Here is a 23760-nt window from a genome sequence, read left to right on the forward strand (position 1 = left end):
ATTTGTTTCATTTTGGCATATAATCATTGTTTAGTTTTCATACATCAACTTGTCTGGTTTTGTTTGTTTTGTTTTTCATCATCCTTAACTTTATTGAAAGACCCACAATCAGCTGTTTTCATGAAAATCGTTGGAGCAGAATCAAATATGTCCTCTGACTATTCCACACCTACATTACCCACAATGCAACTCTCAGTGGGGATTCAAACAGAGTTGAAAACAGGGCCGGGGGCTGCGTTGGTGGAAGTGTGTTTAAGGTCCTTGAAGTCCGGCTGGAGGGACTGATTAATGCGTTCAAAAGCTTATCGCGGTGACAATTCATAGGATTGTCTGTGTGTGTGTGTGTGTGTGTGTGTGTGTGTGTGTGTGTGTGTGTGTAGGAGGATTTTCCCTCTTATCAACTTGTAAACCAAGATTTATTTTTATTATTTATTATGTTTTTGATTCGCATCAAGCCATTTGCCTAGTAGGTTACGGTTCAAGTTTGAATGAATGTCAATAAATAAGTTACCTTTAATCCAGTCACATCGTGACCTGAAGATCCGAATGTGACAAAAAGTGTAAAAGCACCTTCGATCGGACGGATTGGCCAGACCGCATTTAAATTTCCACGATTATATGACTGGTGCAGAATCAAGATAATGCTAACTTTTATTAATATCATGTCTAAATGCCACAGCCATCATCGCCCGCATAATGTATCCAGATATAGCACATGTGGTCATTTGAGGAGTAAATGTGTTCTGATCTCTCGACTTCTGGTGACTTTGAGATCATATCCTCCAAAATCAGATTTTTCAGGCTTATTTTATAGTCAGAATTCTAGATATATTTTGCACACATGTAAGCCTAGTTTTTGGGATAATTTTTGTTGAATGCGGAAATAAATCAGTTTCAATTTCAAAGGACTTCTGGCTGCCATGATGTAAACAAATAAGAACACCTTCAGAAATCTTAAGACCAACTGTGTCTTGGCTGGAAAACAGATTTTCTTTCCTCCTTTTAACCTTGTTCAGTAATTCAAGCCAATTAAGAAAAGCACATTTTCCAAAAAATCAACACATACACTGATATTTGAAAAATATTGCCCCCCCCCCCATTGCTAGTAGTCGGCTTTCTAATAAAAAGAGCTAACGTACTTTAAATTCTGTGTGAACAATTATTTGTCTTGATGTGGATGCTAATTGGCAAATGGTCATTGGTGTCGCCAACCCGCCAAAGCACTACGATGTACATGTGCCGCTCTGTCGGGGGAGTAAGAGACGCTGTGCATACTTTGTTTCTATTAACTGTCATTCTCCCTCTGTCAGCCAATCAAATCTAATTTATAAGTCTGGGAGAAGACGGCATGATGCTGCAGCCATTACCAGCCGGAAGGGGGGAAAAAACCCGACGCAGACTTTGTCTTCCCCGCTTCCCTTCGCTCCATCTCCTTCTCCCCCGTCTTGGACCTAATCCACTTAGTTGGCTCTTCCTGAGCTTACAGACTTTCCTTTATTCCATTATAAAGACCCACCGTACGGCCTACTGCTTATTTCATTAAAAAGGCCCAATCCGTGACCCCGCTGCTAATCCACGATGCAGACTATACGGGCCGGGCCTGTAGCCACTCTGCAGCCCAGCAGGGCGGCTGACAGATGGGACTGAGGGAAGTCGGGATGGAAGAGGCCGAGGTCCAACGAATGAGAGGGGGGGGGTTTGAGAGCTCTGCTTATGGGTGAAGCTTCCTGGTGGAAATAGGATTTCACTGATGTAAATGATGATGGAGTTGAGGCTTTGCTACTCTATCTTTGATTGTCGGCGAGATGGCGTTCCCATGGCCCATCTGTCCGTGAGACGGAAATGGCCGCCCATAAGGCTTGAATATAGCCGGTGAAATGAGCATGAAGCTCAAGAGGCTTTCAAAACCACACACGCCTGAACTTGGAGGTGATATCCTAGTCAGTCCGGTAGCTCATTACACTTTGGACCAAGCAGGGGATGCTGAATGGTATTATATTATTCTATCGACCATCTAATTTGACTTTGACTCGTTTCCCTCGGTTTGACCTTCTCTCATCCACCCTTGGCCGCCCTCTGTACCCTAAATGCCCTCTCGCAACCTGCGTTTTCGTTGCGTCCACATATCTAAATTTACAACCTGCCTCCTATCAAACTGAGCTTCCCTGCGTTTTGCAGTTAATGGCCTATCGGGTTACGGTTTTATTGATAAAGCAGCACTATTTGGCACCCTGAGCAGCCCATACCTGCGGCAGCCCTTTAGAGATCAGCGAGTCCCTCTGAGAAAACGCCGCGTCAGATTAAAGAGGAACGTGTGTGACACCGGTTGATGAGAGAAAGTTTTTTTTTCCATTTATTATTTTAGCTTTCTCTGTCCGGGCCCAACGCAGGGTCATTAAGACGAGTTAACTAAATAATAATCGCTTTCACCTGGGTTCAGCCGCGCGATACGTCCAGGAAGCGACTACAACCCCCCCCTCCATCGACAACACCGGCGTATCTCATTACCGCGGCGACCTGCGGTACACTGCCATTCGGTCTTGATCATATAAAACCCATTTCGGCGTGCCGTCCCCGCCGGAGCACCAGCCGAGTGAAATATTCATTATTCAAATTTTAAGCATTGGAAATCCCAATATGTTACTAAGGCCAGATGAGATGAGATGAAATAGCTTAGCCTTTTGTCCGGGGGAACATTGACTAATCGTCTTGCTCCCCCAAAATCAATTTCCCAGCCGTAACCATCGGACACTCTTGATTGTACTGTACTGTTGAAGACCCCCCACCACCATCACCTAATACTCCTGCTGGCTGCCCAGAATAACTTATTGATTAGTGATTATGTTACGGGAGGTGTGGGTGGCCGGGGGAGGGGCGGGGGGGGGACGGACTGCGCTCAGTCATCTCAACGGGAGCTAAATTTGGTTCCTCCGTTTTCCACCGTCTCCAAGCCGCCACCCAGAAATGTGTAAATATGAGGAATATTTTTTTTCGGGGAGCTCAACAGCGGCGGCGCGTTTCAAGCAAAGCGGCACAGCAGGGAATCGGGAGACGGGTGATGAATTATTAGACGTGGAGAACTAAATAACGAAATAAGCGCACATGTTTGTGCTGGTTGCGGCATGGCGATGGACTGTTTCACCCCGACCCCCCCCCCCTGACCCCCCCGCCGCGCCCCCCCTGGGGTGTTGGGCTGTGCTCTCCCTCTCTATCTGATTCTGTGCTGAGCTTGAAAAGTGGCTGTGATCAATACCTGCAGGCCCTTTTCACAATGCCAGAGGGCAGTTTGTGTGTGTGTGTGTGTGTGTGTGTGTGTGTGCGTGTGCGCGTGTTTGCTGTGTCAGCATCCACTCAGAACTTCATCAAACAGCCCCGTGCCGTGACTCCACGTAGACGAGACACAACAAGACGCCCACATCTGTCAACGGCCCTTCAGAAAGTCCCTCATTCTCGCTTTCCCCTTTCTAACCCGCCATCCCTATCTCACACACACACACACACACACACACACACACGCCAGGTCATCCCAACACGGCTGTTAAATACCATTCAAATGTCAGCCTCCCGTATTGATTGGAATGGTAATTCTTAAAGGTACGAGAGATGGCTGGTTGATGCTAAGCGGCGCCTCTCGAGCATCCTTCACTGTCACAAAGTTGCCGCGTAAGGGTTCCCCGGCTCCGCTGGCAGAACGCGGACGGCGGGTTTACGTTTGGACCACCGAGGCCATGCGTGTCTGTCGTTAATCACCGTCCTCTCGGGCCGGCGACAGGCCGACGCCAGCTGTGGGATTGTGTCCGTTGTCGGTTTCCAGATATCCAGCCCGAGACGTGTGCTGCCGCCACAGAGCGGCCGCGCACGTCCGTCGCAGCAGCAGAAATCCCTTTAGTCGCCCTCAGAGCTCTAAAAAATTGAGAGCTTTAAACCATGAAGACTTTTCATTGAATCTACTTCTTGCCGGAGAAAACGTCCCCGTGAAATCGCTTTAGCTTATGGACCAGACTAAGCCTCAAGGTGGGCAGCGTTTTACTTTGCTGGCTCTTTGTGTGTGTGTGTGTGTGTGTGTGTCACACTGTGCGAGATGGGTCCAATAAGATTTTGGTCACAATCTGCGTCGGACTGAATCTGACCAACTACTGGAGACAAATGCGTCGTTGGAAGACTCTCTCTGCGATGTAAACGGGAACAAGTATATGATCTAGATTTCACCGTGTTCCTGCTCTCCAGAGTCACCTTTTGTCTTAAATTGCCCAACACGTTTCAGTGTAAACGGGCCTCTAGGGGAGATGTGGACGACACGCAGCAAAATCTCCTTTTCCAGGTACAATACAGCCCTCATATGGAACATTCCTGGTAATAGCCGTATGAAAATGTAAGCAAGAATGCATCCCTCATCAAGACACCTTTGACCCTCACCTGGCTGGTACCTCGATGTTGGAGATGGCGTAGAAGTACTTGAGCAGGTTGTCCCTCTGGACGTAGGTGCCTCCGAGGGCGGGCCTGAGAAGCCTCATCCTCAGGTTGGTGAAGGTGAAGAAGTCCCTCAAGCCCTTCATACTTTCCATGCGAGTGTACAGGTCGTCCATCTTCTGCAGCCGCGCCCCTGCGAACACGGAAAAGCGCGCCCGCACCTCGAACTTCACGTTCTTGTCGTTCTTGGAGCCCACCCAGCGCGAGTACTGCTCGGTGCAGATGACCCGCGTGATGTTGGCGGGCGAGAGGTCGCGCACGCGCTTGGGTGGCATGTTGAAGGCGTCCATGCAGTCGTCCGCGTAGAACTGGTAGGGCTGCCACGAGCGCCCGTGGTCCATGGACTTATCCAGCACCATGATGGAAGGACGGCCGTACTCGAAGGTGATCTGGACGTCGTCCGTGAGCTCCAGGCTCTTGTTCCAGGCCATGGAGATGTTGGCCAGCAGGGGCTCCGGGTGCCGTCTCCATGTGACCGTCTGCCAGTAGGTGAGCAGGCCGTTGCGTTCCTTGTCCTGCATCAGCTGAGGAGGGTGGGCCAGGTCCGGGTTGGAGGCATCACACTCATCACTGCAGAGGTATGGGTTCTCCTGAAGGAGATGAAGACAGAGCAGTTTTACATCAGCAAAGGTTTGCAGATCAATGTAATAGCGTATCATTGTAGCAGGAAGTATTGTATTGAATAGCGTATCATTGTAGCAGGAAGTACTGTATTGTCAGACGGCGTCACCGACTCGATTAGGATAGATGAGGTTATTATATATGTTACAATTCCCCCTCCCACTTTTCCAGATAAAGTGCAGGCGTTCCCCTTCTCCTGAGCCATGAGCAAACATGAGTACCGATGTAAAAACGTCACAAACGTGTTGATGTTGTTCTCACAGAGGATGGCGTGCATCTCAGCCTGCGACTCCCCGCCGGGGCAGCGAGGGAGGGAGGAGCTTAAAAGTGGACTTGGTAAACACCACAACAGGAAGTGTGAAGGTCGAGAGGATCGTGCTGCTGCACTTTTAACTCCGGAGAATTGATCCTCCCCTTCTAGCGATGCCAAGACTTTTAAGCCCCTCCTCAGAACTCAGAAGTCAACGGGGTTGTTTCCTGCTTCTCACGCACGAGGAGAATTCCCTTTCGATCTCTGTGAGGAGATCTCGGGACTAATTTGATTAGCGGCTTATTCAGATTAGCACATTTCCATGTTCCAAAACATGTCTAGGACCCGTGACCTTTATTCACAGTCGTCAACAAACTTTGTGAAATTTCAAATCCTTCCTCTCAGATGTTTCCCCTCACTCCATAAATCACTAAAACTGATGTATCTTACAGTTGTAAGCCAGTTGTCTGATATCCACCACAGAAGTTAAATATTTGCACAAAGAAATCCCAGAGATCCTCAGTCATCTCTCCTGGTGGTTAATTTGTGAATAAAAAAAGGCCCAGACGCTGTTTGGATTGTATCTCATTCAGAAGGCGTATCCTGCCCCAGGATGTACTAATTACACTAATAAGGAGTTATTATTTTGCTCAGATATGTAACCTGTCACTCATTGCTTCAAAGGCATCACCATCTTTGTGTTAATTGTTCAACTATTCACTTTATAACACACGGGTGTATTTCATATTCTTTCCCTCTTTCACCCTGAAAACCATGACACAGTTAGACTGACTGATTTACAGAAAATATGTGCGTTATACATAATATATGTTTTATGTGGGTTAAGAATTAGCTGCCCCGTGAAGTTTCCCCTCTGCTGTTTTCTACACCGGTTATATTTCATAGCTGATGTCATCCTTCTTCTTTTATTTATTGGGAATCGAACAGTATTTCTAAATTTGACTGCAGTCAAATCTTGATGGAGACCAGAGGATATCTAAAAATATCCTTTTTTCTTCCACCCCTTTCTTCTCTGTTTTGTTCCTTTTATTATTTATTTTAGTTTTATTCCTGCTTCTAATTGTACTGGTAAAGATTGTGAGCGGCTCATCTTGAAATTCTGAAAATTATTTTTTACTTCAACATGAAACACATCCTGTTTAATATATCACTGACTTTGTCTTTATTTATTAAACTTTTAAGAGTTAAACACAAGAATGCCCAAAACTGTAACTGTAAAAAAAGACCTTTCTTAAACAATGCACTTCCTCCTTCTTTCTAATATTATCAGAGATTTATAGATAGAAAAAAAGCAACATCTTATTCAACATGGCCAATTATATTTTCTAATCAAAAGTGTCTCCACTTTAGAGCCATTTAGATACGCTAACCGGTTTAAAAGAGCTCTCTGAGGAGCTCTCCGGAATTTAACTGCATTTTAATGATCTTAGTTTCATTAAAAGATTTTATTTTAAAAGTGCACAGTCACTTTTATCCTTCTCTTAGTTCCCACGTTTGATGTTTAGCAGTTGGAGATCAATGCAGACTCTGATGATAATGCAGTTGATTAATCTTTAACTGTGTAGATTTCTCAAACATTAAACTCAAGGAACACGCTCAGTTATTGGGAAAATACCGGGGCAATAAAAAAAGTCTAGATTTGTGCTTCGCGTAACATTAACTCACTTACGTACTTAGCCGCTAAGAGTTAACTGATATTCACCCATGAATCAATCTGTCAAAGAGTCACCACTCAAAGGCCCCCTTAAAGTTTGTGCAAAACGGAAAAAACAGTGAATATTGAAATTCAGCGTGTGTATTTAGCCCGTTTTGGGAGGAGATGTACGTGTTTGGGACATATGGAGGGTTGATTATGAAGTATTTTAAAAAGGTTCAATGGATGCTTTTCCATTTGAGGAGATCATAACTAACAACATAAATTCTTTCGTCAGCAGCCTAAGTGTTCAATACTCAGACGATTTGTGATGAAGTATCTCTTTAAACTGCAGTTTCTCCTGTATGATGTAATCTCTAATGCGAAAGCAATACCGCATAATATCGACGCGCTGGTGCGAGCGCGGATCACGTGTCGCCGCTTCCTTTCAGACGCGCACTTCCTCACTTACTGCCAAGAAGCCGCGGACGGTTCTGCCTTTTTAATAAAGTCGTCGTATTGTACCGAGGGGAAAGTGAGCAGTCAGTCAAAGCCACTCTAGTGGTCTAATAACAAAAGCAAAAGTTACAGTCCTGCGAGGCCGAGATTATAAATCATCTGATTTATGGTGACAGAGCAGAGTGGGAAAACTCCAAACATAAGCAAACGCTGAGCCGCCGCTGAGGGAAGCTGTGCAGCACGGACGCCACTGCACAGGATCGTGATGCGCGGGAAGAAGCAGCGGTGGGAAACACATGATCTCCAACAGCAAAAACCCGCCGATAATCCGTCTCTCTCCCGGCCGCAACGACACGGCGGCACAGTCCTCCATCTGATAACCCAATTATCCCCTTTGCACCGGCACAGATGGAGATCGCTGCCGGGGCGAAGGCGTTCAGGATGACAATCTGACGCTCGTAAAAAAGAAAAAACGACTGCGGAAAGAAAGGAAACGAGCGTTGGCGGACGGCTACCGTTAGCCGAAAGCGGCCTCTGGTTCTGTCTGTCAACGCACCGCCTGACCTCGGCTGAGACACACGTTTACACACACGGGACTGGATTAGTAGGCTGTTGTTCTGCGATGACCCCTCAACCTACAAAGCCCATTGAAAATGATCGCGCTGTCCCAGATACGGCGCTCACGCCGTTAGCGTTAGCTGCTTAGGTGTGAAGGCCTTTGTGTTTCTGAGAGAAAGTGTGTTTGTGTAAAGGCAACTCCGAAAAAAACTACCCAGGACGCAGAGCTCACTGCTGTATAGATATATATATATATATATATATATAAATATATATATATATATATATATATATTATTTTTTTTATTTGATCGTTGGGTCAATAAGCTGCACATTGCTCTCAGTCTGCGCCGACCTCTCGCCATCAGCTACAGTAGAGGTGATATCTACTGTGATGTAGACCGGAAGATTCCATCCCCCCCTGAGACTTAGGCAGAGGTTACGTTAAAGCCCTTTGTGTGCCCTGTCCTCCTTTTCCCACTCTAGCCCGGTCCACTACATCTATGCCAGGATACACACACAACGACAAACACACACACATACGCGCAGATCCTGGCCAACTGCTGCGGCAGGTGGCCCGCACCGCTAAACCCCTCTAGCAATTATCCTCGCTGGGATCCCGTCTCCACGACAACAGCCGCCGCGATGCCTCGGCCATGAGCGACTTCCTTGTTTTCACTGGCGGATTAACGATGCGATTTCCAAACGCATCTGAGGACACGTCGAGAACTCGTCAAAGTGTTTCGGTCTGCGTCGGACCACGGGGGCCGATCGAGAGCTCGGTTTACTACGGAGCCATTTCAGCTGCGATAAAACGTTAGCGGTTGCACACAGTTAAGAGTTTACGGGCTGCCGCTGTGCGTCCACACGGGAAGGTGGCATGAAGGAAGTGGTGCTCTGCATGGACTTCCTTGTCTTGTCCGTTGCTTTTTATGACCATTTCTGTCCCCCACCCCCCCAAAATATGTTCTGTCACCGCCGTCGCTCCTCTTTATTTCTTCCTCCACTTATAGCAGTTTCTAAGTTATATTGCTAGCAAGGGGAATAAAAGTAGGAACACACTCGGAGAGAACACAATTTATTTTGTTTTGGAGAAACATCGAATGAAATGACCTTCCCATTAAAAAGGCCACAGAGGCAAAGAGAAAGGGATATTGCTTTTTTAGTTATAACGTTAATCTTTTATTTTGTTGGAGGTTTTTCCATCATATACTAGTTCATGTTACCCTGAGAGACGGTGTGTCTGTGTGTGTGTGCACGGTAGGTGTGTGTGTGTGTGTGCGTCGCATCAAGAATTTCTACATCCACGTGTGTGTGTATGTGTTCAATACATCAACGACCACAAATGTAATTACTTTTATCGGTGATAATTTGCTCGCTGTTAAACGGGCAGCGTGAACGTGTCTCAGGTGTGCGTTTGCGTGGGTGGCTGTTGTTTACGTCTCTTTGTGCGCCTTCACGTGCAAGCAAAAGTAAATGTTTGCTGTGGACGTGTGTGACAGTGCTGGAGGAGGAGAGAAGGGAGCACAGAGCGGGGGACGCCGCCACGCTGCTCCCGAGCAGCAGCAGCAGAGCTCGTCCCGCTCGGCGCCGCTCAGCCCGACCAGGACGAGTTATATTTGGAACTTTTCTTAGAACTTGCTGATGCTCACAGCCTGTACTGCGCACTGAAAGAACAACATCTCAACGAGGGTTGCTATTTCTTCTTCTTCTTCTTTGTGAGTGCAGTGATGAGGTGAATTGAGGTAGAGGCTATTATCTTTTATTGAAGCCCGTTATTGAATCTAAACCAATCACAAAGCAGGAGATGTAGATAAAGGGAGGCAGACAATGACGTGAATTGGGCACCAGAGATCTTTGTGTTATGCCTTTTGTGTTTCTTACTCCTCAAATTTAATTTGCTGTATAGCGTCGACGCCACGTTGAGCAGCAGAACAAGAACATGGTGCGTAGATTACCCACAATGCAGCTTGAGCACCAACTATTTCATCATGTGCACGAGTTTCGTGGCGATGCGGCGTACAGGGATGAGCAGCGCGCTACAGAGGTCTGGAAGCCTGATTCCTTTTTAACCGCTCGTCCATATTTAGTCGTTTTCAGATCTGGAGCCTTCAGACGCCGACTCATGTGACGGCACTCGGGGGCCATTCATCAGACATCTTGCAGCTCCCTCAGCAGCCACAAAAGGATGTAACCAACTCTTTTCACAAAGGATGCAGCTGCACTCCCAAGACCTTTAAATCTTGGCACGGGGTTTAAATAGCATGCATTCTCTATGTGTCGTTATTATGCATTTTGGGCTTTAAGGGACGTGTTGTTTCACGCTAGTCGTTAGCATGGAACACGTTGTAAGGTCGGTGACGGCCTCAGTTAGTGTCAGGCAGCAAAGCACTCAGTTGTGTGTGTGAAAAACATCATTCGAATAAGTTCCAAAACGAATGCGTACAGAAACAACAGAAAAAAACACAAGTTTTTTTAATGCTACGCCACGTAGCGTGGTCTATTCCTCACACGCGACATTGGCCCTGCAGCTTCTATACTCATGGCCTCTAATCTCCAAACCTGAGATCCTGACGCCGAGACGAGGCGGTTTTGAGAAGTTCACCTCAGCCTGGTCTAAGCTCCTGCGGCCAATCCCTCTAAGTACCACCTCGGCCAGGGATAAATCTCACTTATAACTACCCCCCCGTTCTGCCAACACATCTAAACACGCTCTGATCACTTTCAACTGCGTCCTAACGGCGAAGCAAGCATTACATCACCACGCCCTCCCCCACCTCCTCCGTTCGTACAGTCAGCCGCTCTGTTTCCTTCCCTCTGTTCCCTTCGTTAATTACGCCCTGCACTGTCGAACCTGCTTGTGCTGCGCCCAAATCTCCACCCCCACCCCCTCTGAGGTTTAGGTTTATTAGGACACTGGCCACCTGGGCAGGCTTTTAGCCCGGGGTGGTGCATCGGGGATGGCCCCTTCGCTGGGCGCGGACGGCCCCGTTGGCGTGGCCCCCGTGGCCCGCCGGCGGGGCGGGGCGGGGCAGGGCGGCCGGGCCCGGCCTGGCGGGGCTACACTGGGCATGGAGTATGAGGTATGGCCAAAGGCCCAGTCTGGGAAGCACTGATCCACGCTACCAGCTGCCATCTTCCTCCCCTTCCTGCATGCTCCCCTTCCGCTGCTGCGCAGCTTCTCTCCCTTCTCATGTCTATTTTTAGAGCTGGCAGATTTCTACCTTCTAAAACGAGCAAATGTGTTGTGGAGCAGGAAGGTGTGCGTGTGTGTGCGCGTGCGTGCGTGTGTGTGTGTGTTTTCAGTTGTTTGTCTTAGACGTACTACCGTGCGCGCTCGGCCGACCCCGTGCACACGTTTTACACACCGCTGCCGGTCCCCGCTATCGTTGGGCACACTGTACATTCCCGTGCACGCATCATCCCATTTGCATTCGGGCTGCTCCCTGTTGTCGGGACCCAAGAGAGCCGGTTGATTGAAGGTTTCGGTTCAGCGTTTAAAAAAAAAGCCGGAAAATAACAAACAAACTGTATGACGAGAGCTTTTCGAGCGCAGGGTTTTCTGTGTCGACGACGTGTGTACTGCCGCGTGGAGATGTGGTCTGATTTCATCTTTCTGCTTAGCTAAGCTTGGAATTCCTCACCTCTCCCTCATCATTAGTGATCCCCCCCCCCCCTCTGCAACACACTGCCCCCCCCCCTCGTACTGCCTTACTCCATCATCCTCAACTGCAAGCTGAGACTCCAGCTATCATACGCGGGGAACTACAAAGAAACTACTGATGCTTTGTACACGGCACTAGTGACAGTAGCATCTTTGTCAAAGTGCTGGAAGCCCGACATGCTGGAAGAAGCCAACATGTCGGACTGTTTGGATGAGGAGGAAGGATGCTGCATTCCCAGGAAACGAGAGAGATAAATGGAGTGGGAAGAAATGCTTCCCCCGTGGAGATGGAGGGACCATAAACCCCTTTAAACCTATACAAGCGGAGAAAGCTGCAGAGCGCCTCAACATCAACCCCCCCCCCCCCGAAAAGTGAGGGAAGTTTTTTGGGGCACACTGTAGCACTCACGGGGTGACGGGAGCAGAGGGAAGTATTTAGCATCTTCCGCAGTGAGTCTCGAGGATGAGCAGCTCTGAACATGATGCAGTCTATTTCTTTTTTTTTTTTTTTACAGTTCCCCCGACATTCCTTTGGCTTGTGGGAACGTACAATTAGATAAGAAACTGGCTTCTCTGTAAAGCTGCCGAACCTGAGGTCAAGAGGAAAATGCTGCTCGCATCAAAATGAAATTGCCGGTATACCGATAATCCTAAAAACAACCCCCCCCCACCCCCCGTCGGTGAAAGAAAGATGGAGATTTGATAACCTCGATTGTGTCACCAGATAATCCAAAGTGTTTGTCTGGTCACAAATTGCAATTATATGAATTATTAAATGCCAGAAATGTAATTTCTTATCACACAGCCGAAAGGATTTGTCAAATAATGACCCAGTGACAGTGTTAAACCTCCTCGTCCTTCTCATTATGTAGGCATTTGAGTCTGACATCCCTCATTTCTTAAGTAAACCTTCATCTCACAGCTGCTTCATTCTCTAAATCCCCAGCCAGCACGGTGGGGGGTGGAGGGGGTGGTGGAGGGGGGGCCTGGTTCAATCACCACACTCGCAGGTGACATACGAAGAACCAGGACTTTCCACCCCGACGAAGAAGTAAAAGTGCTGACTAAGACCAAACTCCTGCCCGCCCCGCCCCCCTCTGTCCGTCTCCCCATCTCGACCGGCTTAGCGGGGCACTTTGGATCTTCGGTGTGGAGCGACCAAACCCTTGTAAGGAAGCCCATTAAGGAACCCCATCAATATTTTATCGTTGCTCTCACAGAAACGTAGTTATAGAAGTTTCCAGGTCCGGGGCCATTAGGGGGCAGACGTCAATACGTTATGGCAGCGGAGCGTCTCTCTCCCACCTTGTCTCCCTCTCTCCGTCTCCCTCCTCGGGAGAAAAGTCACCGGAGAGGCTTCTCGAGACAAGGTTTCCGCTACCACCACATTAAACAAATCATTAACCATTAGGTATCCGAGGAGCGCAATATCCTTTCCTGCTCCTGTCAGATGACCCCGAGTGCCGTGTTATTAGTCTCCGTGCCAGGAGGCCCCGGAAGGAGGGGAGAGAGGGGGGGGGGGGGGAAACTGCGGGCGGGAGGGTCGTTTGTTAAATCTGTTCTGAGGTAACGACCCCCCAATCACACGGGATGCAAACGCCTAATTAACAGCGTGGCGTGACGAGCTCAAACACTCCGCAGAAACACTTGTTGTGAGACCCGCGGCTGTTGAGACGAGTCTGGCAGCCTCGGCGCCGGAGAGCGGACAGTCTGTGGCGGCGGGCAGATTGTGGAGAGGGTGAACAAGAAGCCCCCCCCCCCCCCTCCACGCCTACACGCAGGGGAGTCGAACCTCCGATCTGAAACTTTGCTCTGAATAGGCGCGTGGGAGGGAGGTGGGGGGAGTTTAATCGCAGTCTTCTTAGTATTACAGTGATTTTATAACCCGCATTTCAGATTATTACACTCGCATTAGCCGGGATGGGAACTAGCCCGCAGGCTAAAAGTGTGTTAAATATTGCTGTGGCAGACATTTTAACGAGTTTTCCCGCAGCTTTCCCCTTCAGTGTCCTTGGAACTGAAAAGGTTCTGCGATATGCATTTTACTGGAGGAAACGTGAGGTGCTCTAATCAAAACCGGATCCCGGGCTGCCAAGTCCATGCTAATGTAAACAACACCTCCGGACCTCCGAGGGAGGTCGAGTAATGCCAAGTCATTGCACTTATGTCATCCCTTTCAGCTCCCTGTAGACCTTACAGTGTGAATCCTGCAGCGCTAATGTCTGTAATTACTTTTCACTGTTGTCACTATTCAGCTTGACCTTGATGGTTTTCAGAGTATAGTTTTCTGACTTTTTGCACGTTTACGGTGCTTACGATCGACTTCCAAATGAATTTAAACAAAGAACCAAGGTGTTCTGCATGTGTTTCCCACTTTGATATGCGTACAGAAGTTATTCGTGAGGGTGTGAAAGACGCTGGACGAGTCCCGGGGGGGGGGGGGGAACTCACCAGGGTGCAGAACCTCTCGGGCGGGTTCCCGCAGGTGATTCCCGGGGGGTCCACCTTGATCCGCATGTAGTCCCTCATGGAGGCGGTCTTCGGCTGGCAGGCGTACTGCTCCCACACCGAGCCCTCGTCCGTGCTCACCAGGGACTTGCACAGTTCGTACTGGCCCAGGGCGGAGGCCAAGCAGTGCAGCAGCAGCAGCAGACACACGGCCTGGAGGAGCATGGCGGGCTGGGGGCGGGGGGGTGGCGTTCAGAGCGGGGTCCGGCACAGGGCGAGGGGGGGGCCACGGAGCTCAGAGGAGATTTGGTGCGCATGGAGCGGTGCTCATAAGGGAGTGGTGGAGATTCCCAGCGCCATACTTGCCGTACTGTGAATGGAGAGATTGACCCTCTTGAGACGCCCCCCCCCCCCCAACGGACGACGACAGGGACGACCGCGTCGGAGACTTTCGCTTAGTGTCTCTTCACAGATATTGACGGACTCCACTGAGCCGAGAGAGGGACGCTGTGTTGTTTTGACGGATGACTTCCTGTGCGAGATGAGCGGCGGATGGAGAGGCGGATAATGTTACAGAGATGAATCTCGGCATACACTTTAACCATAGTGTTGCAGGGAGTTGAGGGGCGAGGACACGTCTCGGAGAGCAGGGTCCTGCAGGGACACAGTGGCGCTGGATGGAGAGGACCAAGGAGTAGGCAGCCCTTCTTCAGGTATATCCATTGGACGTTTGCCGATGGCCGAGCTCCTCCGGTTGTCCTGAGGCGAAATGAGGATAAATGTGAGAGAAGTGGAGAGTTAGTAAGATGAACGATGCCTCCTCATTCATTCAGCACATCCTTTATCTCAGTGTAAATAAGGATTTAGCCTCCTTTTCAGGGCCGGATATCAGATGACAGGTGTCCTGCATGGCGTTTCTCTGTTGCAGTAATAGAAATGTGAGTCTTTCAAATATAGGCTACACTTGGATGGGAGGTTTGTGTTCTCATCCTGTTGCATAATTAACTCCTCAACTCTTACGTAGGCCTAATAATTGGCGGTAATTACGCTTGGGGAGTAGAAAAAGATAAACGCACTGGTCGTCAGACTATGTGAGGAGAACTTTTAAGCGGATATCTGTCACTGCAAGTTGGTTGAGAGCAGCGCAAGTTTTGTCCAAGCCGCCGTCTGACCCTCAGTGGTATTTAACATGAAAAGTTGTAAATTAAAACGCACTAAACGCGCGCGCGCTCCGTGCGGATAACATCGGCACGCACAGGCGGCAGCGGGCAGCAGCACGTGTGTTTACGCACCGAGTTGTAACAGCTGTAATGCTGGATATAAAGATTAGGCTACAGATGTTTGTTTAAAAAAAATTAAAAAAACACTGCACCACAAGGAAAAACCATCTCAAAGAGGAATTTAAATACCGATACCGCCTAGGTTGTCAAAATAAAAGGACAGAATTATACACACTCATCTTGAACCAATATTTTCTTAAAATAATTGATTACTGGCCTCCGGATATTATCATTAAGATAATCAAACTGCACTTAAAGCCACCCGATTATCTTTTAACACGTGAATGCACATGGTTGACACGTTTTGCGGCGCGCCCTCGTTAATTAATCCGACTGTCATCCCGCGCGTACCGGACCCTGGTCCTGGACCCGGACTTACTTTGGCGGACGGGTGAAGTCGCCAAAGCTGTTTCGCCGCTACTGACTGTGTTGTAGGGGTGTGTCGGTTTCTACAGTAGTGCCCCCCCACACTCCTCCACCCGCACCCCGCCCCCCTCCCCCAACGCGCAGCATCGCTCGCGTGCTGCACCTTCCGAGTCCAATGCGTAAACGCGTTTGCCCGAAATAGTGCACGCATAGAGGCGAAAGTCCCCTTCCTGCGGGACACGGTGCCGCAACTCAAGTCACGGAGCTTTGGCAGAACGCACCGCGTCCCGATGTGTGCGTGTTCTCAGATCCGGTGGAGCACTTACTTTTCACGTGCATCCGCGAGTTAGGTCAGGGAACATGCACGTCCCCGTCTTTGGGCAACAAAAAAAAAGGATCCCCCCCCCGCATCCACCCGACCCTCTCTCCCCGATCATCCACTGGAACTCGGTCCCCTCCGCGGTCCTCGCGGTACTCCTGTTATCTGGACGCCCCGTCTCGCTGCTTCTTTCTCCCGGAGAGTTGTCCTTCTTGTCTCGGTCCCGCCGTGGACGGCTGCGCGCGGTGGATCGGTGTCCTGGATCTGGAAACGGCTGCGAAAAGAGGAGTGAACAATCCGGCCGAGAGGAGTATCAAAAGTATAAAATGTTGACTTTGAGGAAAGGTTCGTGCCCGCCCTTCTCCCCCCCTCCCTCTCCTCCTCCTCTTCCCACTTTACAAGCTCGGGTTTACCCGGGATGCTCAAGGGCAGAAAGAAAGCGAGAAAAAAAGGCTTTATGGAGAATATCTCCCTACCTCCTCTCTCTCTCTCTCTCTCTCTCTCTCTCTCTCTCTCTCTCTCTCTCTCTCTCTCTCTCTCTCTCTCTCTCTCTCTCTCACTCCCCCCTCCTCCCTCTCTCGCTCTCTCTCTCTCTGTGTGTTAATGCCCAGGCTAAATCCTTTTACCATCACTTTCAATCACTATCTGAGCTCGTGTATCTGCTGCAGCCCTGCTGCTTGAACCGGGGCGGTGCTCCGGTCCTGCTCCAAGCGGCCCCCCCGTGCAGGACCGGTCCGCGCGCCGCACCCTGCTCGGCTTCAAGGGGGGAAACGTTAATCTGTCCAGATGTGCAAGAAACAAAGAGAAAGAGAAAAAAAAAGAACATTCTATGTTCGGTTTATGTGCAGAGTGATGTCACGGCCGTCCTTGCATCCTGAAATAAAACTATTATAGCTAAATTTCCCCTAAACATGAAACACATATGAGCTTTTCCCGTGGTACGTACATGTTATATGAATTATCTGGATGATAAACCGCTGATCTGAATCTAGTTGAAATGTACAGCGGCCAGGTGCGACGCCGTGTCGCGGCCCCCTCCTGCAGCGGCACTGTGCCCGGGGCCTTCAGCTCCTCATGCAGAGGCCGCTGCCTTACTCGCCTTGTTCCCCCTCAGCTGTGTGTTGCAGTTGTTGATGCTTCCGTGCAGAGGTCATCCAGTGGGACCCAGTTTAGGGGGGCAGCTACACGAAAGATGTCTCTGATACATTAGTTTGTGCACATTTTGTTCAGTTTAGTCATCATGATTAAGTCTGTTAAATCTGATAAATGATTTCTTCTGTAAAGCTCTGAAGGGGCTTTTGATGACGTCATCAACTTTTTAACGGAGCTCTTCTTTGACAACTTGTTGTTCGGATCAGACAAAGGGGGCATTCAGGAGTCCCAGTGAGTCTAATGGAAGACTGTTGAATTGAAATATGGGAAATAAAAGTACTACAGCTTAGACTACACCACAAATTTGAAAAAAAAACATGGGCTCTGAGCTTCAATTATTTCCTTTTCTATTTTTAACCCAACTCTCCTTTGAACATGTCGTTGTTTTTCTTCTGAACTCCGGTGGTCTAACTGGATGCTGTAGTGACATAGAAGTGTACTCCAGGATGTGTCGGTACAGCGTGACATCACTGTCGGGTGAGGGAAGAGGCCAAAAGAAAAGGGGGAGGGGGGGTAGAAAGAGATGTATGATTCAGTAGGAATTATGGACCTCTGTCTTAAAACCCTGGCGGAACACCCAGGGGAGGATCGATAGTTTGTCCTTGCAGGGTTTTCCTTCTCTTTTCGCATCTCTGAGATGAGCCTTAACCCCTTTTTGTACTGCTGAGGTGTTTTTAGAGAAGAGCGCACCCTGCCCCCCCCCCCCCCCCTCCACTGCACTGTTAACAGGGCCAGACTGAAAGACAAATTCCCCCCTCGGGGATCAATAGAGCGTCACAAATACGGTATTTGCTGCTATATCAGGCTCCTGATATGGAATGACACTTTAATCGACTCTGCACAAAGGCAGAAGGCTAAAATAAAGGCCTGCTGGATTTCTCAAACGGCCTCAGAGATGAAACACCAACTGCAAGTAAAAAAAAAGTCAAAGGCCTGCATTTCACATTGAGTATTAGACTCTCAAAGGCTCGCACATATTTGTATGTGTAACAAGCTTTTTTTTTTTTTCTTGCGCTGTGTGAGGGATTCAGGGTCATCACTGATTCAGCGACGGTCAGAAAGAAAACGTAACTTGAGCTCCAAAACATTTATTTCACAGATGGATAAGGATCACATGTGTAGGCAGAGAAGCTGGGTGCATTTTGTGGAGCCTCTGTGATTAACTCCTCTGTGCTCGTCGTAAAGATCCCGATCGTATTCAGCCAAAATGCACGTTTTCTGCACGGGGAGACGTTTTTCGAACTTGGCCAAATTCACTTGAATGTGCATCAGTGAAATAACTGAAATGTCAACCCTCAACATGATGGATGAGTGATTTTGTGTTTTGGAATTCAATTATGTCCAACTAAATCCGAGCATCAATAACAATAGAGCTGCCTGTCCCGGTTAATAGACCTGTACACAACACAATATGTAGCACAACAGGGCATTGCTGGATTCATTTCCTGCAACAATGTTGGTGTGCATGCTGTGTTCAAAGAGTAAAGAGTAAAACGAGACAACCTCGTTGAAAACGGGCTTGATTGCGAATTGGCCGCGTGTGAACATTATGTAATTTCTGTGATTTACTGAACACGATATAAAAATCTGCTCTGTGAATCATTCGGCTCCCCGGGGCGCGCTCACCAAATCTGAAATCACTATCTGAGCTTGTGTATCTGCTGCAGCCCTGCTGCTTGAACCGGGGCGGTGCTCCGGTCCTGCTCCAAGCGCCCCCCCCCCCCCGTGCAGGACCCTGCTCGGCTTGAAGGGGGGAAACGTTAATCTGTCCAGATGTGCAAAAAACAAAGAGAAAGAGAAAAAAAAGAACATTCTCTATGTTCGGTTTGTGTGCAGAGTGATGTCACGGCCGTCCTTGCATCCTGAAATAAAACTATTATTATTAAATTTCCCCTAAACATGAAACACATATGAGCTTTTCCCGTGGTACGTACATGTTATATGAATTATCTGGATGATAAACCGCTGATCTGAATCTAGTTGAAATGTACAGCGGCCAGGTGCGACGCCGTGTCGCGGCCCCCTCCTGCAGCGGCACTGTGCCCGGGGCCTTCAGCTCCTCATGCAGAGGCCGCTGCCTTACTCGCCTTGTTCCCCCTCAGCTGTGTGTTGCAGTTGTTGATGCTTCCGTGCAGAGGTCATCCAGTGGGACCCAGTTTAGGGGGGCAGCTAGAAAGATGTCTCTGATACATTAGTTTGTGCACATTTTGTTCAGTTTAGTCATCAGGATTAAGTCTGTTAAATCTGATAAATGATTTCTTCTGTAAAGCTCTGAAGGGGCTTTTGATGACGTCATCAACTTTTTAACGGAGCTCTTTGAAAACTTGTTGTTCGGATCAGATAAAGGGGGCATTCAGGAGTCCCAGCGAGTCTAATGGAAGACTGTTGAATTGAAATATTGTGTTTCACGCAGAATGTCGGTAAGTCAGTAAAAAAGAAAGAAAAATAAGAAATCAGACGTTTTTTTTTTTTTTGTCTCTATATTCTGCTTCTGTTTTACTCTCTCTGTGTTTTGGAGTTTTGGCAACAGACAGAACTGTCAGAGAGAGAGAGAAGCCTGGCTGGCAGACCTTGATAAAAAAAAGAAAAGTTCAACCTGCATGATGGCAGCCTGCAGAGTTTGGACACGGTTCAGGACGAGCCTCATCCCCCCCCTCTACCTCCCCCTCCCTCCCCCCCCCCTCTCTCTCTCCCTCTATTTGCCGAGAGGATGACGCAAAAGTCAACTTGCGCGGGAGTCACGCTCTCACATAAATCAGTTTGGAACTTTGGGAAGGCCACCAAACAAGTTGCGCATGATCAGAAATAATTTATCCATCCATCATGAAATGCTTTGACCAGATGGCCAGGCTTTAATCACACACACGCACACACTCACGCGCACACAGTGAAGGACACATTTATTTCTGTTTAGACACACAGGCTGATGTCTTTAAGGACTCCAGAGGTATCCATGACAAGTGTACTCAAAGGTTAATCCTCTCATTTTACACATCAAAGCCTGTGTTGTAGTCCAGGAGTACTACAGCTTATGTGAACAAAGTGGGTGAAATTGTATTAAAAATAATGTCTTTAATGGTTCATTGTTAGTACAACAATGTTAGTGTCAATTGGAGGAGCTCTCTTGCGAAATAAATCTGTCCCTGGTTTATTTTCCTCAACTGTTTCCTTTTCCCGGTAACGTAATATTCTCAAAGTTTAGATTTCCTACATTTCATGCTCCCGTTTTCCCCTTTTGGTCTGTAAACCTGTTTTTTGCCTCCCAGACTACAGAACATCTTTCCCTGTGAACATATGATGTCTTTAAACAACCAGCTGGGTCCTCCAGAAGATGAAGAGAAGCACACAGAGAGAGAGAGAGTGATACAGGAACATGCTCACATACGCCAATCATGGTCTCCTAGCAACTCCTAGTTAGCGGTCCTACCTTTGGGAGCGATGCTCTTTTCACTTACATCAGGTGTTTGTCCACCAGGGAAAGCGGAAAATAACCTTGAAGTGACCCTGAAACGCAGGCACATTTCACCTCATTCCCACGAAGCACATCCGACCCTTTTACCCTCTACGCCCCGAAATATATTAACACCACAAGCAGTTTCCACACCTTTTAACATTTCTACGCCGGTGTACCTTTATTTTTTTCTTCCAAACCCACGAGCGTTGGTCGAGCGGCGCGCTGACCTCTCTCGGCGCGAGTAGCCCGGAGCAGCCCGATTGGTCGGCAGCGGATGCGGCGGTTAGGTATCCGGAGGAAGCCAGCCGTAATGAGCCGACGGGACACCTGAGGGCCCGTCCCTCCGCGCCTCTGAGGAGGCCGCGGTTGGTGTCCCGTCCCACACTGGGCCGGCAGCAGAAACACTGCTCTACTGTGGGGTGTGTGTGTGTGTGTGTGTGTGTGTCTCCTCGGCGTCCCGGTGTGATCAGGTGATCGATGCAAACCTCTGGAGGTGCCCTTCTCCCTCTCATACACACACACACACACACACGCGTCTCTCCCCTCTTCAGCGCTGCGACGTGTCTGTCGCCGCTGAAGGTTGCGGTAACAAACGCACCCTCTTCAATCAATGAGTCATTCACTTCCTCGCTCCTCTTCACTCGCGCACCTGTTGCGTCACCAAATGTTCGGTTGCTGAAACGGACACTGTGAGGAGCCTCAACAGACGGGGAGGTGAGGAGGCGTTTTCAGGAGTTGGTGTTCCCCATGAGCACTCAGTCGGCTGACGAATGAAGCGAGCGCTCCTTTGAGGGCCCCTTATCTCTCGATGTGCTGGCTGGGGTCACGAGGGAGGGGGCTTTTTGCCATCCTTATTTAACGCTTTCAACTTTTCGTTGACTCGTCCCTCTCCGTGGCGCTGTTCATCGATTGGTCGCAGCGATCATTACAATCAGCGTGAAATTAAGTGCTTTTGCTCTGACAGTAGTTTCCCCTTCGGCGCTGCGTTGGAGAATATTGAACCGGAAAATCACGGAAACCAACGACGAACACATTACTTCAGATTTACAACTCGAGCTAAGCAGCAAATTAAAGTCGGGTCCAGAAGAGGGTCAACGATTTACAGTCTGTGTTCGGCTAAGAGTCGCTCGGCCTGCTCACACCGTTGCATCTGTCATCAGATGAGCTACAGAGGACAGGACGAGGTCCGTGCTGCTGCTCTCGGGGCAAAAGGGGCACAGTCTCTTCTTCAGACGTGTTGACATTGGGTGGGAGGAGGTGGGGAGTAAATCCAGCAGGATCGATACCGGCTTTTCATCTCATTGATTTGCTCACACAAATCCACCCCCCCCCCCCCCCCCACCACCCCACCCTGAAGGCTCTTGCGTCGCCCCGACCCCCACGACGTCGTTCGCCCGTCCGCTGCACCGTGACGGCAGCTGCTGGAGGTCTCATGATGTCCCGGTTTAAGGAGGAGAAGGTTAACTGACAGAACCACAAAAGCCAACCAGCCGTCCACATAGATCGACAAAAAGGGCTTTTGTCTTTGTTCTTGTGAGTCACACAGCTGTCGGATCTTAGACCACTAACATCTGGGCAGGTTTCGGCACCAAAACCGCTGGGTTCAAGAATTATTATTGCCAATCTAAAGTTTGGGGACTATTGCTGAGACGGTTACAATAACAACGAGTTGGATAAAGTTATGGGACAAGGACACCGTCATTTCCCCGTGATGTTTTGTGGACAACATTTTTTAATGTCTATCTACACACCCTTTTTCTTTCTTCTTGATCCAGTGTTTCTGTTGTTGCGTCGTGTGACTTGTCGATGCAAGACAACGGAGGAAACGTGAACGAGGTGGAGACGGGGGATGCTGGTGTTGACGGTTTTCAGAGTCGGAGTACAGGAAGTTGTTTTTCTGGCGAGAACATTCTCAGAAAATCCGCTTCCGTACACTTTGAATTTCGGGACTTGTTTGCTGTCTAATCTAATCACCCTCCAATGTTGTAGTATACAGCACATATATACGATAGCTGGACATATTCAAAGCTTTATATTCTGTGCCCGTTAATGGCAGAATGTCTATAAGTCACGAATCTTTCTTTCATTACTGAGACAATATCACAAATGAGCGTTGCTCTGGTGTTGTTTTATGATTGAAAGCCAGTGGGCACTGAACAAGATGACGGACACTCTGACCTTTTACTGCAGCGGGGTTTTGTTTCCATCACTCGATCAACGGTGGACTTCATTTATTTCTGTCCTTCCTCGGGGGTAAATAAGACCCCGCTCTGCCAGAGAGGAGTCTGGGTAATGAGGCTTGTGTCTTTAGAATCTCTACATCCAACAGTTCATGGGTCAACCTGGGGGATACGGGGGGAATGGTGATGGAACTGGAGGAATCCTTTTATATTACATATATGTGTGTGTGTGTGTGTGTGTGTGTGTGTGTGTGTGTGTGTGTGTGTGTGCGTGGTTTGTCCTGTAGCATTTGTGTACATGATAATTGTCATAACTGCACAAAACAACACAATTAAAAAACAACTCTAACAAATGTTGGGAAATAAATGAAAGAAACTAATAAATCCGCGTGCATAACATTTCTTAAATGGCTTAAAAGTTTTAAAGTGAGTTTAAGTTTCTTAAAAAATTGTCTTTTTCTGCACTTGTTGACTATCTATCAAGTCAATTCACTATTGCTTAATACAAATTAATAGTATATAATAGTAACCTCTACAGATCTGAAACAGCATGAATAGCAATACATAAAAAAAACTTCCCTATGATTTTTAAAGACAAACATCAAGCTCCACGCGGCGTTTTGTGGCCTTGCGCCTTTTTTCTTCTTTCCTTTAAAACACCGCTGTGAACATCTCCATCCGCAGCAGCTCACCGGTGCCCGTCCGCGCCGGAGACCTCGGCTAATTACCGTCGCGCGCGGCGCCCCGCGGCGGCCGCGCGCGACTTCAGCGCACACGGCCTGGATTTAAAAGCATTTTTCTGATGTGTCCCTTATTAGGCCCGGACAAAGGACATCGATTCTCCTGCAATTATTTTTTTCTCCACCACCACAACTGGAAGATTTCT

At 48.5% G+C, this 23760-nt stretch overlaps 1 protein-coding gene across 3 annotated transcripts in view; it reads right to left on the minus strand.

Moving 5' to 3' along the window:
* Positions 1-16596, minus strand: part of ntng2b (netrin g2b) — a 46846-nt gene extending 30250 nt beyond the window's left edge. For 2 of the 3 annotated variants that reach the window (XM_078087956.1, XM_078087955.1), the window contains exons 1-3: positions 16096-16520; positions 14127-14882; positions 4417-5060 (exon numbers count right to left, since the gene is read on the minus strand). In XM_078087956.1, coding sequence (XP_077944082.1) covers positions 4417-5060; positions 14127-14348 — 866 coding nt within the window. In that variant the 5' untranslated portion in view covers positions 14349-14882; positions 16096-16520. Of the gene's footprint in view, positions 1-4416; positions 5061-14126; positions 14883-16095 lie in introns of all 3 variants that reach the window. The other variant, XM_040197578.2, reaches the window with a different exon arrangement.
* Positions 16597-23760: the final 7164 nt, after the last annotated feature.

Source organism: Gasterosteus aculeatus, chromosome 14 (assembly GCF_964276395.1).
Source record: "Gasterosteus aculeatus chromosome 14, fGasAcu3.hap1.1, whole genome shotgun sequence".
In the NCBI taxonomy this organism is placed as follows: Eukaryota; Metazoa; Chordata; class Actinopteri; order Perciformes; family Gasterosteidae; genus Gasterosteus; species Gasterosteus aculeatus.